The sequence below is a fragment of the Papio anubis genome, chromosome 13, assembly GCF_008728515.1.
Source record: "Papio anubis isolate 15944 chromosome 13, Panubis1.0, whole genome shotgun sequence".
Lineage (NCBI taxonomy): Eukaryota > Metazoa > Chordata > Mammalia > Primates > Cercopithecidae > Papio > Papio anubis.
The window spans coordinates 11,361,269-11,379,707 of NC_044988.1; the positions used below are offsets into that span (position 1 = coordinate 11,361,269).

General features: G+C 38.5%; 1 protein-coding gene across 12 annotated transcripts in view; it reads left to right on the forward strand.

Annotated features, from left to right (window-relative positions):
* The first annotated feature begins 1,491 nt into the window (after window positions 1–1,491).
* The window catches only part of TUT7 (terminal uridylyl transferase 7), a 65,201-nt gene continuing 48,253 nt past the window's right edge, over window positions 1,492–18,439 (forward strand). For 5 of the 12 annotated variants that reach the window (XR_004177808.1, XM_031654084.1, XM_009189052.4 and 2 more), the window contains exons 1-10: window positions 1,493–1,743; window positions 2,782–3,332; window positions 9,532–9,713; window positions 10,222–10,338; window positions 10,852–11,029; window positions 12,866–12,954; window positions 14,980–15,031; window positions 15,932–16,001; window positions 16,808–16,934; window positions 18,217–18,336. Coding sequence is in view for 10 of the 12 variants with exons in the window: in XM_009189052.4 (XP_009187316.2) it covers window positions 2,813–3,332; window positions 9,532–9,713; window positions 10,222–10,338; window positions 10,852–11,029; window positions 12,866–12,954; window positions 14,980–15,031; window positions 15,932–16,001; window positions 16,808–16,934; window positions 18,217–18,336 (1,455 nt within the window). In the remaining 2 variants the exon portion in view is untranslated. Of the gene's footprint in view, window positions 1,744–1,775; window positions 2,565–2,781; window positions 3,333–9,531; window positions 9,714–10,221; window positions 10,339–10,851; window positions 11,030–12,865; window positions 12,955–14,979; window positions 15,032–15,931; window positions 16,002–16,807; window positions 16,935–18,216; window positions 18,337–18,439 lie in introns of those variants that run through there. The other 7 variants (XM_031654078.1, XM_031654075.1, XM_031654082.1 and 4 more) reach the window with 4 other exon arrangements.

Genomic DNA, 18,439 nt, shown 5'->3' on the forward strand with positions numbered 1-18,439 from the left:
GTCTCAGAATTAATGTAATCATGCTTCATCATACTCCCTTTTAGACTCTGTATTTTCAAGGCCACTGTCTGCCTGTTGAAGAGATTATCAGTTTGATCCTCATGTATTTTCAGAATCAAAATATCTAAGTAAGGAATTATATAAAAGTTGTAGGAATGTGTTTTACATCACTTTTAATATAGCCACATGGTTAATAACAGCCTCATATTCAGGGTTTGGATTGCAGCAGTGCCATTTACTTCACTGCAAGTGCTAAATGTCCTCATCTTTAAAAGTGGGATAATGATAGAGTCTTCCTGAAGTTGTGAGGATTGTAGAAGTTAAGGCTGGGTATGGTGGATCACCCCTGTCATCCCACCACTTTGGGAGGCCAAGGTGGGAGGATGGCTTGAGGCCAGGAATTGGAAAGCAGCCTGAGCAACATAGAAGACCCGTGTCCCTACAAAAATAAATAAAATAAAGGAGTTAGTATTTGTAAAGCCTTCACAGCAGTTACTGGCATAGCCAGTACTTTGCGTGTTATTATTTTAAGGCCATTGCCCCATAGGACCTGATAGCTTTCCATTTACATGCTTTAAAAAAGCAGAGAAATGGAAACTCGATTTTCCCAACGCGTCCTAATTTCACTAGTTGCTTGATGCTTTTCAAAGCATTTAGAACACTGCAAACAGCAAGGAAGGTCATACAGTAAAGAAATAAAAAGCAATACCGAGTTCGAGGTGTGCGTTCTTCAAAAATTCGAATTGAACGCTCCCTGGTCACCCCTTGCCATTACACATATTCTTCGAAATGTACTGATTTTTTTTTTTTTTTTTAAGTAAAAGTAATCCTTACACAACCTAAGAAAAAAGCAGAGCATTTTCCTTGACCACTTTGAGATCTGGGTGAGCAGTGGATGTTTAAATGCCGGCATTTCTACAAGTCGGCAATTAAGAATTCACGAAAACATTAATCACTCCGAATTATCAGAAAAACACTAAGAGCGCTACGAGGCCTCGGAGCCTTTACTACCCCTGGAAGCAACCGGTGAGCACCCTGGGGCAAAGCCGAGGCCCCGAGCGCGGGGAAGGCGGCTGTGCCCGACCGCCGGCTCCGCGTCCCTCTCCGGGTGCATAAGTCTGGGCTTCCGCGCCTTTCCCGAGCATTCAGCGCCCGGAGCAGAGAGGGGAACCAGAGGAGCGTCGAAGCCCGGAGAGAGAAGGAGCAGGCGCTGCTCTGGTAAGAAGCTCGGGCCTGGCCCCCGCGCGCCGGCGAACCGGCTATCCGGCGAGCCAGTAATCCGCCCGCGCTAAGGGACGCACCCGGGGCCCAGACGCGGGGCCCGACACCTGGAGGCAGTGCGCTGGGGCACCGGACTGGACAGGCCAGGCGGGGCCAGGCGCGGAAGGCGGGGCCAGGCAGGGAGGCGGGGCCAGGCAGGGAGGCGGGGCCGGAGCGTGGGCAGGGCACCGCGGGGCGGGGCGCGGCGCGGCGCGCGTTTCCGGTGTGCGCGGCGGAGCGCTAGGGCGGGGGCACAGTCGGCTCCCAATCGCGCACAATGAGACAGCGCTGAGCGCCGGAAGTGGGGCCGAAGGAAAACACGGAGAGGGAGCCCGGCCGGGATAGGAAGAGGCTGGGGACCGCGGCGAAGGTGGTGAGTGCTCCTGGGCGCCTTCTCCCAACGTCCCTGCCAGACTCGCCTCCGGGCTGATTCTCCAGTTGGTTTCCTGGACTCCAGAGTAGTGGTCCGGCCTGGCCCCGGAGGTACGTTGGTTCCATCCCCCGCCGGCTTCCTCGCACCAGTTTGGGTGACCGAGGAACCCCCAGGCCGGCAGAGACTGAGCTCTCGGGTTCGAGTCCGTGTTTTCACTTTTTGTCAGACTGCGGGCGCAGAAGATGGGATTTGGGTCAAGACATTCGGCTCTGGCCCCCTGGCTGGCCGGGGGAACCCTGGAACCCTATGGAGACAGCAGGTCACTTCCTGCTTCCTGGTCCCCACGGTGGCTTCTTGGCCAAGAGTGCAGGGACGCCTCCTCTTTCTCCACGTCGGTCTCAAAAGGGTGGAAATTAAGGCAGATCGGTGGTGGAGCGGTCAGATGGGGATTGAAGAGGAGTGTCATTCCTCAGGGAATTGCTGTTCCTGACAAAACCAAACTTGTTTGGGGTTGGAAAATGGGGATTGAGGAGGTTAGCTGGAGTTGTCCCTTGATCGGAAACCCAGCCCCTTTGATTACGGCTGCACCTTGGTCGGGAGCCCAGCCCTTCCGTAACCTAAGCGCTCAAAGCCAGTCTGTCCAGAGTAGTGGTGGTGAAGGGACGGAAAATTGGAGTTGAAAGATGTAGTACTCCGTTCACGTAAAGTTTCGGTGTATAACACTTACAAGTAATTACCAACTTAAAAAAAAAGACTGTTTCGGTAGTTTAGTAATAATATTGCCTTGGGATGAGGTTTTCTTTGAAGAGAAACGCTTTGTTACAGAAGGAAAAGCCGACCATACTTGGTTTGAGTAGTACTCTCTACTATGCTACCGTTCTGGAACCTATAGAGCTTCTCTTATTCACAGATTTAATCTTCATGCTAAATAGTAAGTATTAATTTTCATGAAGACTGTTAGAGGACCAAGCCTCCCAACCTCTAGAGTATTGCACTGATTATTAAGAATGTGATAGAATTTTTATTTTAAAAAAATAGGGAAAGAGTTTCACAGGCTTTGGGCATCTGTACGATAAATGTGTTATTTTGTATACTTGTATGATATCTTGTTATATAGTTTGATATTTTCCCAAAATGCCTTCTTTCAGGTGCAAAGTAAGAAAATTGAAGTCAAAGACCATGGGAGATACAGCAAAACCTTATTTCGCGAAGCGCACTAAAGACCGGGGGACTATGGATGATGATGACTTCAGAAGGGGTCACCCCCAACAAGATTATTTAATAATAGATGACCATGCTAAAAGCCATGGCAGTAAAATGGAAAAGGGCCTTCAAAAAAAAAAGATAACACCAGGGAACTATGGGAATACCCCCAGAAAAGGACCATGTGCTGTTTCCAGCAATCCATATGCATTTAAAAACCCAATCTACAGTCAACCTGCTTGGATGAATGACAACCACAAAGATCAGAGTAAGAGATGGCTGTCTGATGAACATACTGGTAATTCGGACAACTGGAGAGAATTCAAACCTGGACCTAGAATTCCTGTTATAAACCGACAAAGAAAAGACTCCTTTCAAGAAAATGAAGACGGTTATCGGTGGCAAGACACAAGAGGCTGCAGAACTGTGAGACGACTGTTTCATAAAGACCTAACAAGCCTAGAAACCACGTCAGAAATGGAAGCAGGAAGTCCTGGTAATGTTTTCCAACTTGTCAGATCACAACCTCAGAGTCAGCAATGTCTTACTCTTTTTCATCCAAATGAGTTTTGTTATTTTCAGCAATTTCGTTTTCAGTTTTTCGTAGTTTCTGTTTTAAGAAGTGGTCACTTAGTATGATTATTTTAAGGATTGTAATCATGATATTTGGGCAGCTTCAACACATTTCACATGTTGATCCCTTTAAAAGTTTACTTTGCCCCAAGGCTCATTTTACTTCAGTAAACATGTTTTCTATAACGTGTTTTTTACAGAAGAGGGTAGCTATATGCCCCAGGGGATCATATCGTAATTGCTCAGTGGTTTTCGTGTTTTCAAAATTATGATTATAATTTTGTATTTGAATAATTAATATGTTCATAATATAAATGACAGAATATAAAGGTTGTTTTTTTAAAAAAACTTGTTGATGTACAAACACAGTATACACTGCGTATATCTCCTGCCACAGGAGATACATCTTTTGGGTATAGTGTCAGTGTCCCGAGATGAATAATCTGAGATCTTTGTTTTTCAAAAGGGATCATGACAAACAGGTTGAGAAACAAGTTTAGAAAGTCAGAAATAGATTCAAGCTTTGCTGTTTGGTTTCAGTAAGACCAAAACTAATTTCTCAGTGCCCTCACATGCTTGGTTAATTGCCCCAAAGGGATAATAAGGAGGTAATATGTTTTTCTAAAAGTAAAAAGTAGATTTTGTCCACGTGGCAATGATTTCTACAAACAGGAAGGTTATTTTTATCTAATGGGTAATATTTACTGAAATGAAATAAAGTCACAAATTGGATGGAAAAAAATGAAACAATATCATAGTTGGAAACATGGACTTGTAAGTTTATTGACTGAAAGCATTTTTTAGTGGTCGTACAGAATGTGCCTCAAACTGGCCAGCACTTTTAAATAAATTTTTTTAGTTTAAATGCATTCAGGGAATATGGACACTTTCTAGATCGCCCGATGCCTTTTCATGTTTTCTCACAGTGGCCAGTTCATACACAGGTTACCTATAAGGTGTTTGAGTTTGTGTCCCATGCATATGAATACTTAAAAGCAAAAAGGTTGTCTTTTATTTTTACAAGGTCTTAGGATAAAAATGAAAGTCTCAAGTGCTTATTGATATTAAATGGGGGGAAATGTGCTATTTGGTATTTTTTTCTTTTTTCGTAGATTCTTCTAGTTGTCAGATCCATTTATTTTTATTTTATTTATTTTATTTTTTGAGATGGAGTCTCACTGTGTCACCCAGGCTGGAGTACAGTGGCGTGATCTTGGCTCACTGCAGCCTCCGCCTCCTGGGTTCAAGCGATTCTCCTCTCTCATCCCCCAGAGTAGCTGGGACTAGAGGCGCGTGCCACCACACCCGGCTAATTTTTTTTATTTTTTATAGAGACAGGGTTTCACCATGTTGGCCAGACTGGTCTCGAACTCTTAACCTCCGGTAATCTACCCACCTTGGCGTCCCAAAGTGCTGGGATTACAGGTGTGAGCCACCGCACTCAGCCTGATTTTTTTTTTTTCTTTGAGACAGTCTTGCTGTATCACCCAGGCTGGAGTGCAGTGATGTCACCTCCTGTCACTGCAGCCCCTGCCTCCCAGGATCAAGCAATTCTCATGTCTCAGCCTCCCGAGTAGCTGGGACTACAGGTGCACACCACCATGCCCAGCTGATTTTTCTTTTTTTTAAATAGAGATAAGGTTTCTCCCTGTTGGCCAGGCTGGTCTTAAACTCCTGACCTCGAGTGAGCCACCCGCCTCGGCTTCCCAAAGTGCTGGGATTACAGGCGTGAGCTACCGCACCTGGTTCTCAGATATTTTTAAATTGGAAAATTAAGAGTATATATCAATATCAAGTAGCAGAAACAGAATGAAGTGTTATAAAGGCGTTAAGTAGTAGGGAGACATAAAACTTAAATCTTTAAGCTAGAAATAGCTTAAAGAATTATCTGATGCAGCACTGTGTTGTGATATATCAAAGATGTAATCACAATTTTACAAATCAGGGAGCTGCAGCTCGGAGAGGTTAAATTTACACAGACCTGTTTATGCAGAGCAGTAAATGAGGAAGTAGAACTAAAATTGGGGACTCTGCTACTCTGGCCATTAACTCAGCCTCGCTGGACCTGAAATCCTGACGGCGGAGCTGAACATTTCTTGATAATTTCTGGGCTTTTAATTTGTGCTTTTCTTTGTTAAAAATTGTGTCTATTTAAGTGTTTCTGTATTACTGTGTCTAGGTGGGATGTGGGCAATTTTGTTACCTATAGTCAGTCTTGTAGAAGTTGATCTTGAAAACCATTTTACTTTATTATTATTATTATTATTATTATTATTATTATTATTGAGATGGAGTCTCACTCTGTCATCCAGGCTGGAGTGCAGTGGTGCGATCTTGGGTCACTGCAACCTCCACCTCCTAGGTTCAAGCAATTCTCCTGCCTCAGCCTCCTGAGTAGCTGGGACTACAGGCATGCACCACCACACCTGGCTAATTTTTGTACTTTTAGTAGAGTCAGGGTTTCAGCATGTTGGCCAGGGCTAGTCTCGATCTGCTGACCTCCTGATCTGCCTGCCTTAACCTCCCAAAGTGTTGGGAGTACAGGTGTGAGCCACCACACCCGGCTGAAAAGCATTTTAAAAAGAAAGTTTGTCAAAAATTTGCAGCTAGACATTAAAAGGAACTGTTTGCTGACCACAGAAACTTATGTTTTCTTATTTTATTTGTATTCTTATAAAAGCAACTAAAGAAGTTGCTTTTAAATGTATTTGAATAGGAGATTAATTTTGCTATCTTATTATTGGAGGTAATTCAAAAACTTGCATGTTTTCCCTGTATGACACACAGGTATATGCTTTCACAGTTATTAAGTAAAGAATTTTTCAGTTTCTGTCCCTTGAAAATCTTCATATAGGAAGCATTAAGCTTTGGTATAACATTATTTACTTTAGAGAGATTCAACTGAAAGTATAAACTAAAAAGGATCTCATTAAAGAGATTGAAATTTCTTTATCAAAATTGTGTCTTAATAAGGAAGGGTCTTATTCAACAATGTGAGAAGATATAATGGAAATTATGATACATTTGCTTTTTGTTTTCCCCTAAATACAGTACTACCTTCTGTTTTTTTCAGCTCTACATTACTGCCCCTACTTTAGCCCTCAAATGTCCTAGATTGCCAATTTAATGTATTTGGGACATTGCCATTAATGATCTTAGCTGGAAAGCATCCACTCAAATACACATGTCCTTTGTGAACCATATGCAAATAAAATATGGGAAACTTGGAATGCTGAATATAGGGAACTCTTATTACAATAAATCTGAGGTAAGCCAGGTGGTCTTCCTCCAAGTAATTATGAGAATTGTTCTTTTTCTCTTTTGTTTTTTTTGAGATGGAGTTTCACTCCTGTCAGCCAGGCTGGAGCGCAGTGGTGCGATCTTGGCTTACCACAACCTCCCGAGTTCAGGCAATTCTCCTGCCTCAGCCTCCCGAGTAGCTGGGATTACAGGTGCCTGCCACCACACCCAGCAAATTTTTGTATTTTTAGTAGGGATGGGGTTTCACCATGTTGGCCAGGATGGTCTCGAACTCCCGACCTCAGGTGATCTGCCTGCCTCAGCCACCCAAAGTGCTGGGATTACAGGCATGAACTATCACACCTGGCCGACAATTTTTCATCGGTACCTAGCTTTACCCTCCAAGAGTCCCTCTGGTGAGATTTTGACAGTTTTTACCACGCATGCCTGTGAAACTAGGTTTAGAAGGTTATATTGCCTTTCGGTGCTAGTCCACTCCAGATGTGAATGCGTATGTTCCAAGAAGGGATTTTAGTAATTTCTCTCCAGTTTTTATGTTGTTAGTTAGAAGGCTGAATTTCAGGATTTCATCCTTTGTTTGTTTGTTTGTTTTATAGATAGTCTCACTTTGTCACCCAGGCTGGAGTGCAATGGTGCAATCATGACTCACCGCAGCCTCACCTCCTAGGCTTAAGCAGTCCTTCCATCTCAGCCTCCCAATTAGCTGGGAGCACAGGAGTGAGTCATCTTGCCTGGCTAATTTTTTTCATTTTTGCTAGAGATGACATCTCACTATGTTGCCCAGGCTGGTCTTGAACTCCTGAGCTCAAGCAGCCCCTCCCACCTCAGCCTCCCAAAGTGCTGGGAATTACAGGCATGACCCACTGCACCTGGCCCCATCCATATTTTAATCTATATTTTAAATCCCTTTGATTTAGCCATGTGTTCTTGGAGAAGTTATTCTCTTGGATTAGCATTGTCCCCATCTGTACAATGGGGACAATATTAGTATTAGCAGGATTGCTGTAGGGATTAAATGAGGCAGTACATATAAAGTGCTTTACATCTATTGCACAATAAGATACACCATCGTGGTAGCTGCCGTTATCTGACAGAATTTCTGCAGCCATCCACTTCTGTATAAAAGCAGTAGGAGTTAATTGTGGTCTTTGGAGGAAGAAAGAAGTTACTCTTTCTAGAAAATGACAGCAAATATAGTTATGTGGAGAAGCCTTTGTGACCAGAAGAGAGGAAGAGTTTAAAAAAGGAATTCGATTCCCTATCGCTAACTGGCTTGCGAACTAACAGGGGTGTTTCTAAAGGGTATTGCAATGTTATTTTAAATTTGTAATGAGTTTTTGCCTAAGAAACCTGTAATAAACACTGAAGTTAGATGCAACTTTTTTCGATAATGTTTACTAAATGAGCATGGATATATCTCTAAGTAGAAGAAATGCTTATCTGAAAAAGAAATTTTTTTCGACCAGAAATGCTGGCCCCAAAAGATTATAATAATTTAATCGGGAGTAGGCGGGTATTACAAAGGAAGTATTAAGGTAGCCCAAGGTAGCCTGATTTTCTGTTGAAATGACAACTTACCTTTTAGTATTTTATTTGTTCAGTGCATTTTGATTGAGTTTTTGAAACAACTTTTCCAACACTTTAATTTTTTTAATTTTCTCATATTATGGAAGTGGTTTGCAGAATTTTGTGATTGTCATCTCAGGTAGTTTTAGCACAATGCTTGCTGCCTATTCTTTAGAGCTGTCAGCAAGCTTTTTAAAAATTGGAGGTCCTATAAAATTTCCTTTTCAGCCAGCCAGTTCATTGTAATTGCCATACTAGTAGTCATGAGTTCCTCTGAAAACTTGATGGAGGAATTACTTCATGTAGGGCATTTCAGTAAGTTTACATTTCCAAGCACTAATGTGTTACTAATAGTTTCATTTTTTAAAGCTCGATATAAGTTGTCAAAACTATCTAAAGCAATTTTTTATCATTTAATCCCACAATCACTTTAACAAGTTGAAAAGTTGTAGGTTTTAAAAAGAAACAGGATTATTTTTATTCATTATAAGGATTATGGAACTAATAGTAGAGTTTATAAACAAATGTACTTAGAGAAAACTTTTGTTTCAATTGCCAGTTGTTTTTTTCCTTTGAAATATGCTCAGCATACAGGCCGTTCAAAGAAGCTAAAATAAAAGCAAAGGTAAAATGAGAGATAGTTGTCCTTAGTAAATAAAATTTTGGCTTGGACTTCTTCATATTAATGGAGGAACCTCGCTTATGTGTTATCGAAGTCTAAATTTGCAACTAAATGAGTGATTTTTCACTCCAGATGAGGATATAGTTGATTTCTGAGTTGTCCAGGGGTACATTGTCCATTTTGCCTTACTGAGATTGTTCACTTACAGAAGATGAAACCAAATGTGGATGGTTTTAATGAGAATAACAGGTGTACTTACAGATGTTATGGAATATATAAGATATTTTACAATATGTATTGTGATATATTAAATATAATAGAATTATACATATACTTGCCTATAATTTTTCTGTTGCTTTACTATGCTCAGCAGTATACCAGGAAGAGATAATAAAAATCAAATTATATGACTGAAGTAGAATTCTTTTAAGTTTTCCAAAAAGCTGATTTGTATGGATTAATGTCTGCAAGTGACGCACTCACTGAATACAATATTCAAGCATGTTGCCCGTGGGATTCAAGCATGTTGTCCATGGGACAGCTACCTTTCCTTCTGCTCTGCATTTGGATGGGATTTATTCTCTCCCATGATTTCATGCATATGTAACGTCTGCTTTTTACTCAGGAGTAGCATTATTTAATATTGCCAATAATATTTCTCCCCCAACTGAAGAAAACAAGAAGCAGAGGTCCAGACCTAGGAAGCCACGGAAGACTAGAAATGAGGAAAACGAGCAGGATGGAGACTTGGAAGGCCCTGTGATCGACGAGTCTGTGCTTTCAGCGAAGGAGCTGCTGGGCTTACAGCAGGCTGAGGAGAGACTGAAGAGAGACTGCGTTGACAGGCTCAAGAGGGTAACATCCTTCTATGTATATTTATTGGTTAGAATCCTGGTTTGGGCCTAAATTTTGTTATTAATTGAGTATGCATGCTGTGATCAATTAGATATCCTACTTTGGTTATCAGTATTTAAGCACTACAAGTTAAAAGTGATATCCAGTGTGATTTAATAGGATTAGGAGTCATTGCTATTGTACCTAAAATGACTGTTAGGGGAGTGATAAAGGGAACAATGACAGGAGCAATTTTAAAAGTGAAGAAGCCAGGCACAGTGGCGTTCCTGTAGCCCCAATTACCTGCGAGGCTGAGGTAAGAGGATTGCTTGAGTTCAGGAGTTTGGGGCTGTAGTATGCTCTAATGGCATCTGTGAGTAGCCAGTTCACTCCAGCCTGGGCAACATAGTGAAACTCCTGTCTCTTTAGAGAAAAGAAATTGAAGGGGAAATCATTTCCTGGCTGATTTTGTTTATCTGAATGTTTGGTTTTACTTATGTCTCTCTAAATAAATCTCTTCAAATTATAGCGACCACGAAACTACCCTGCAGCCAAGTACACCTGCAGACTCTGTGATGTTTTAATTGAATCCATTGCATTTGCCCATAAGCATATCAAGGAGAAGAGGCACAAGAAAAACATTAAGGTAAATTGAATGTAACCCAAACAAGTCTGCTTACCTGTGAGTTGTTATTACTTGTCATCTTTGTGGCTTTCTTCTCCTTAAGGCTATGATATTGATAACTTTACTGCTTTATTTATTGAATATATTTGAGCCAAAATACATAATACTAGTCAGATGTATTTACTGGTTAATTTTGTGAATTTCCTTAAGGGCAGCATCAGGATATATGAAGTCATTGATAGGACCCAGGTATATGTCCTTACACTAGTATTAAAGCAAACAGTGTTTGTAAGTGCTGTTTTTAATATTCTTTCCTTACACTTTCTCGTTATGCCCGCCTATCCTCTGTTATCACTGATCCACATTATGTGCAAAAGGAAGTATGTGTATGTTTGATAGGATGAAAAATAACACAGCTAAGATGAGAAGGGAGGCCTAAGAAAAAGAAAACTCTATAGGGCGTTGTCTTCATGAATGGTAGAAGGTAAAAACTATGTGTAAGTCATTTTTAATCTCAACATTTGATCTTAAAAGGAGAAGCAAGAGGAAGAGTTGCTCACTACGTTACCCCCACCAACACCCTCCCAGATAAATGCAGTTGGCATTGCCATTGACAAAGTGGTACAGGAATTTGGCTTACACAATGAGAACTTGGAACAGAGGCTAGAAATTAAACGTATCATGGAAAATGTGTTCCAACACAAGTTACCAGGTATTTTCTAGATTTGTTTTTCTATTTAACTACCTAAAAGTACCTCATTCATTTCTCCTACCAGTAGTAATTTTCACCAAATAAAAATTTATTTCCCATGTCATGAAGCTCTCATGTTTTCTGTTTTTTTTGTTTTTTGTTTTCCCTAGCTTTCCCCAAGGTAACAAGGACTTTCATATGCATTGTCATTGCATTATCAATTTTACCCTGTGTGCGAACTTTAAGTTGAATGCCCTGCATTATTGGGACACTATGGGACTCCTGTGTATATATTTGTTTGCTTTTCTACTCATCTAAATTGACACCATATTTTGAGTTAAAATCAAGAGAAGTATCCTGAAGTTATTTTCAGGTTATTCATGTCAAAAAAAAAAAAGATTTTATTTAACTGTACTTAAAAGAATTGTAGCATCTAAAGTGAACTTTGAAAACCAGTTTTAATAAATTTGTATTGGATTTTATGCACTGTTGAGTTGATTTTCCAAGTTATGTCTGTTTTCTGCCTGTTTTTAACTTTAGACTTTTGGCATGATAGGGAGGGGGGACAACTATTTGGAGTGTATTATATGAAAATTTAAGGTCAAATATGCTCCATGCCTGACACAGCTGCTGTCAATCCTTGATAGCAACAAACCCCAGCCCACATCGTCCCCCAATCCCCACTGTCCATTCGTGTTTAGGTAAATGGTTGGAATAGCTTAATCATTCTCAGTCCTTGCTGTGCATCAGAATTACCTGTGAAGCCAGGGACAACTATTTTTACAAAGCTCGACAAGTGATTCTGAGCCACAGCTAGGGTTGGAATCATTATTTGTATTTGTCACCTTATAAATCTTAAAACTATTTGTTCTACTGAAAGATCATACATATAGTATTTGTAACAGATATACTTTCATAAGAATAAGGGAAAATAATCTACTCATTTTATTATATAGGTGTTTCCTGAAAAGTCCATTGTAATTTTGATGATTTTTACTGTAAAATTTCGTGTAAAAATGAACGTACTTTGTTGTGGAAAACTGCTAAAACCCAGTGAAATCACTTGAAGTTTAGCAAACCTTAAACAAACAAGAAAACCAACTCCTGATGAGAAAGGATACTATTTTGACATCATAGTAAAACATTGAAAATAAATGCTGTAATATAGATAGTGCACATATACACACATACGTCTTCCTCTGAAGAGTGAAGTGCCTGCTGCCTAGCATTTTAAATTATATCAGTGATATTGTAATTATTTTTCAAAAGTTTATCTATAGGGATTATGTTGTAGCAAATGCTTTTTGTTCATATTGAGAAATTCATATTAAATATGTCAAAAGATTTTTTTTTTATTGTTTTAGTGAAACCTCTTTATAGTAAGTTACACCTATGTGTGCATTCTAAAAGGTGAAAAGAAACGTTTGCATTAGCTCTTGAATATACTATCAGGTTTATAAATTTAAACAAAGGCATTCTTTTTCAACTGGCACATATTAAAAATTATTTTAAATAGTATTTTCTTCATAAAATGTGACATTTAGATAATAATATTTTCTTCATAAAATACATGATAATGTAGCAATTTGACATTTTACAACTGACATGAAGAGTGGCTGTTAAGCTAAATGATAGTTGATGCTGCCTTCCCTGTTAAATGAAGTGAAGAGCAAAGAGCCACCTATTTCTATCCTTTGTTTATGCTAGTCTTGAATACGAGTTTGCTTTTTTGTGTAATTTTAATTGATGCTTCTGTTTCTGAAATAGCAATGTTTTGTTACAACTTTTGAGAAATGTTACTGTATTTATGACATTTATTTATTTATTTATTTATTCATTTATTTGTTTACTTTTTAGATTGTTCCCTAAGATTATATGGGTCATCCTGTAGCAGATTGGGTTTCAAAAACTCGGATGTAAACATTGACATCCAATTTCCAGCCATTGTAAGTACAAAATGAAATGCTGGCATTTTCAGAGTGGTATGGAAATTCTTTCTTGCAAATGTAAACTATGAATATATTTTAGATATTTGAAGATATTTTAAGTGTAATGACAGCATCTGCTTGCCTTCAGTTTCAGAGCTTTTTTTTTTTTTAATACTCTGCAAATTTTCATACTTATTTTAGTCTGTGGATCTTTTATACATCCAACACTGGTTTTTCAACCACGTGCACCTGATGGGGGTGTTTAGGTTCTGTTACTTAAAAAGAGTAAATTTTCTTGATAAAATCAACTTTCCAGTGGCAGAAAGGGAATTCAGATTTTAAACAGTATAGATATTTAAACATTTATTATCTGAAAGCTTAATTATCTCTGGAGTTTCCTCTTTTTGTATACCTATGTTATTAGAATAATTAGGCTTTTAAAGAATCACACCTAGCCTGGATTTCTGGTTTAAGCATGATTTAAAAGTATGTTGATGAGTTAGAATTTTAAAACTGGAGTGTAGCTGGGCACGGCACAGTTCTGTATTCCCAGCTACTCTGGAGGTTGAGGCAGGAGGATCACGAGCCCAGGAGTTCAAAGCTGTAGTTAGCTATGACTGCACTTGAGAATTGCATCAGCCTGGGCAGCATAGTGAGACCCTCTCTCTTTAAAAAAAAAAAAAAAGAAGAAAAAACCAGAAGGCACTTTAGTAGATTATCTGTTTCTCTACTGGTAGTTCCCACAGGCCTGTTTATAAATGATCTGTTTGCAGTTATTTGGGTTGCTTGTTAAAAGTCCATATTCTGAGCTGGGTGCAGTGGCTTAACCCTCTAATCCCAGCTACTCGGGAGGCTGAGGTCAGAGGATTACTTGAGCCCAGGAGCTCATGAACAGCCTGGCCAGCCCCACCTCTCTCAATAAAAAAGTCTAGATTCTGGGGCCCCAGAGGTTCTATTTTACAGCCTCTTACTTCTTGCTATACCTGACTGCTGTAGCTACCTGGTAAGCTACCCAGTAGACTGTTTTTTAACCTTAAATTCTGATCAGTGATTTACCAGCCATAGCAGTTATTTTATTTTGATCTGGTGTCATTAATTCATTTAGCAAATATTCACTAATCCCATTTGTATGGCAGACATACTAGGTTATAAAGGACAAAACAGAGATGGTTCCTCTTTATGGAACTCATCTAGTAAAGGAGATTAGTAATTACCTTGTAATTATAGTGAGAGCTCTGCAGGCAAAGATTCAGGGATAGAAAATGACAAGGGCTGGGCAGAGATAAAGCAGTCATGAAGGCCTCTTTGAAGAGGGAACATTTAAGCTGAGCTCTAAAAGATGAAAAGGAGCTTGCAGGAGAGGGGGAAACAGGGAGGAAAAGAGTTGCGGGCAGAGGGAGCAGCATTTGCAAATACCCGAAATCAATAAAGAACTTGGCATATTCAAGGAGCTAAAAGAAAGGTTGTGTAAGTATGGTGAAGGGACCGAGAAAAAGAAGAGCAGGAGATGAGGATGGCAAGGTAGGCTGGGCTTGACTTGCAGAATCGTGTAGACCGTGGTAATTAAAGAATTTGGTTTTGACCGAAGGGCAGTAAGAAGTCATTGAGAGTTGTAAGGATACAGTTGATGATTTTAAATGGTTCTGGTTCCAATGCAAAACAAGGATTTTAAAAAGAAATGCAAGACGGACTCCAGGACCAGTAAGCTATCTGTTGCAATGGTATTAGAGAGAGAGGTAATATTGTTAGCAGTTTGACAAACTTCCAGCTACCACTTTGAGACTTGTTGAGAGGCAAATTACCTCAATAATTAGTTAATCAGGAGTTAGTTGTGTAGTAGGTCTCTTGCCCACATTCATCTTCATTTGGTGTTGATCTGTCTGTCTTTGATTGACATATGCAAACAGCATAGTGAGCAATTACTTTGGTAGCAATGTGCATTTCTCATTTAGAAAGGAATTTGGGGAACTTCGGATGAGTCTTATATCAGTGAAGCAAAATCACTTAGGAATAATTTCATGTATTCATTGATTTATTTCCTAGATGTCTCAGCCAGATGTCCTCTTACTTGTTCAAGATTGTTTAAAGAACAGTGGTAAGGCCAAATTCCACATTTTAAAACTTTTATGTTTATAATTTGGATATATCCTATCTCTCAAACTTTGAAAATAGCAAGGCATGCTTTTAAAATTATTTTTATGGGTAATATCCAAAGCAAAAAGCAAAGCAAATGCCCATGAATTATTAACTAAAGTCCTGTTAGTAGTTCTACTATGCAGAATAACCATTTCATAAGTAAAGCTTTTAGCTTGATGACATCGTCACTATTTATAAAGATTAAATGAGTCCTAGATGTGACTAAGAAATGCAAAATATGTAAAATGTACTCTTGAGGGTAAAACTAAAGGATAATCTGTTTTTATCAATGATAAAATCAATATTTTACCAACAGTGAATAGGTGTAACCCAACCCTGATTAATGAATCCGCAGTTGTACCCATTTAGGTTTATCAGTTGTCTAATATAATGTCCAGCTTGGGGCTCTATGGCTTTTTGTGTTTTACATAGTCCTCATGAAACTGTATCATCTTTTGAATTAGTCATCCCCATCCTCCTTGTTTTGGTTAAATTTTGTCTTCAATCAATACATATTTCGACACTGAATATTTTAGTAGCTTTTGCAGCAACTTTGTTTTTAAATGTATTACCTATATTTCTAATTGTTATCCATGTAACATTTGAATTTTCTGATCCGATGATGTAGTCACTTCTAATGAAACATTCACTTTACAAACTAAGGATTTTATATTAATGTGATAACTTGGTTTTTGAATATAAGATTTTTTCCTTTTCAAGTCATTTCAGAACATTATTTAGTAGTGGTCTTTCAAAAGACTCACAGCTAAGGGACAACTGGTACTTGTACTTTATCTGGTTCTGCTTTTAAACAAAGCTTTAATTAACCCACTTAATATTTTTTTTCTTCTTTCCTCAGACTCTTTTATTGATGTCGATGCAGACTTCCACGCTAGGGTGCCAGTGGTGGTGTGCAGAGAAAAGCAAAGGTCTCATTTCTTTAAGCTGTTTATTTATTAACTATCAACTCACCAAAAGCACAAGTTCTTTACTACATCCAATTTTTAAAATTATAAGCTTTTTATTTGGTTGTCACACATGGTTCCTACTAACATTATCCCTATACTTTTGGCATTTGATGTGAAGGGGGAAAATCCCACTTTAAAAATAATAAAATGACTTAAAAGAAAAAATATAGGAAGGAAGCATTTCAGTCCATTTCAACTTGATAAAAAAACAGCCTTATTAAATGGTTACTTGCTGTAATCACCTGTATTTGCCATCCTTTTTAGCAGCATTTATGGCAGTGCTGAGTAACAGTGTGACCTCTCGGGTTTATCTCTCTCCCTCCCTCTGTTTGAAAGTATTACTGTCACTACTGTAAATGGGTGGTTTATGGGCTGTAATGATTGTTCATTAGGCACATTCCTCCAGCTCTTGGGAAAACACTCTTTTATTGTTACAGAGATGAATCATGCTCCCATTTGAAACATTTTATAATATTTTCCTTATTTGCATTTCCCCCAAAAAAATAATTTTAATATTTGAAAACAGAATTATGGATCTGAAAAATAAAGGTTACTCAGAAAATAGCCACGATATCTTTTTTGTAAAGAAAATTTACTTTATTAAATGACCCATAAAGATGTAGTAAGTTTTTTTCACTTTTAAGCTTTTTCTTTTTGAAGTACTTATTATCCATGTATGTTAGTTGTTGGCATAAAAGACACTTTCAGACCTGTATAACACTTTTTTCTTTTTTTCTTTCCCATCCTCATCCCCCACCTCTCACCAGTGGTCTTCTGTGTAAAGTGAGCGCAGGAAATGAAAATGCTTGTCTGACAACAAAGCATTTAACTGCCCTTGGAAAACTAGAACCAAAGCTGGTTCCTTTGGTGATTGCGTTTAGGTACTGGGCAAAGGTAGGCTTGAGTTCTTTATGCATGAATATATTCTACATATAGTATAAGCAGTATGCTTTGATTTTTACTTAATTTAATCTTCAGTGTTTAAATGCAAATTTATAGACATCAAAAGAGAAAGGCACCTGAATTTTGCAATGGAAACATGTACAGATGGAAGATTCAGTGTTTCTATTTCACTTTAACAGTATTGCTCAAAAGATCGGAATGATTTATAGGGCTTATTAAAAATCAGATTTGTGGGTCAAATCTCAGAGGATAAGGCCCAGGAACTTACATTTTAACTAGTTTACCACAGTGGTTGTTAGGCAAAGGAAAGTTGAGCTAAAGCTTCTCATATCATATCCAATAACATACAGAGAGACTGCAAAAAATAGAAGATATTCTCTGATCTTGTTTACATTTCCATAATGTTTTAAATATATTTCAATTAAAATACTCAAACAGTAGAAGATTTAACATTCCCCCAAAATGTAAGGTTGAGTCATGATTATAAAATTGAGATTCTGTCGCTTGAACCTGGGAGGTAGAGGTTGCAGTGAGCCAAGATTGCGCCACTGCACTCCACCCTGGGTGACAGAGCGAGACTCTGTCTCAAAAAAAAAAAAAAAAAATTGAGACTCTGCGTATGTGCTTTTAGAGATAAGCAAAAGCTTTACTGATTCAGGTATATCAATACCAATAGATACTTCCTGTTTCTTGGATCCTGAACAAAGGATTTCCCACTCTTCACTGGGTAAATTATAATTATAATATGCTATCCTTTGAAAACCACCGCCTGCTTCATCACTAAGTAGAATGTGCCTTTTTAGTTGTTATTTCCATTAGTGATGATGAGTTTGTCCATATTCTCTCCCCACACCAACCTTTGTGACCAAAGCATGCATATGCCAGACGCTATGGGTTAGGGTAAGAGGACCATTGAACTGGCTTACATTTGTAACTGAACAAATATTTTTAATTCATTAACATGTATTCTAACCAAATGAATGAATTGACTATGTATATCAAAAAATAAAATAGGAAATAATATTTTAGGGCCATCCACAAGTGAGTATGGTTAACAGGATTAAATATTCGAAATTGAAACTATCACTTAAAACCACAATATGTGGTTGCAAAAGTATAAGGAAGTTGTATATTTTATAACTGCTATTTTTGTCTGAAGAATTACCGTAAATCATGTAGTAAACAAGAATGAGGTTACAGGTTTTAGGCCAAATCGTGTAAATGACAAATTCATACAAAAAGAATGCTTAACTTTCTTTTCTCTTGTTTGTAGCTTTGCAGTATAGATCGCCCTGAAGAAGGAGGTCTGCCACCTTATGTGTTTGCCCTGATGGCCATTTTCTTTCTTCAGCAGAGGAAAGAACCCCTTTTGCCTGTATATCTAGGATCATGGGTATAAAACATTTTTTTTGCTTATATATGTGAACTGATTTTATTACAGGTCCACAATTAAATTTTGCATAATTTCAAAATCTAGACACCTAACCAGAACTGAT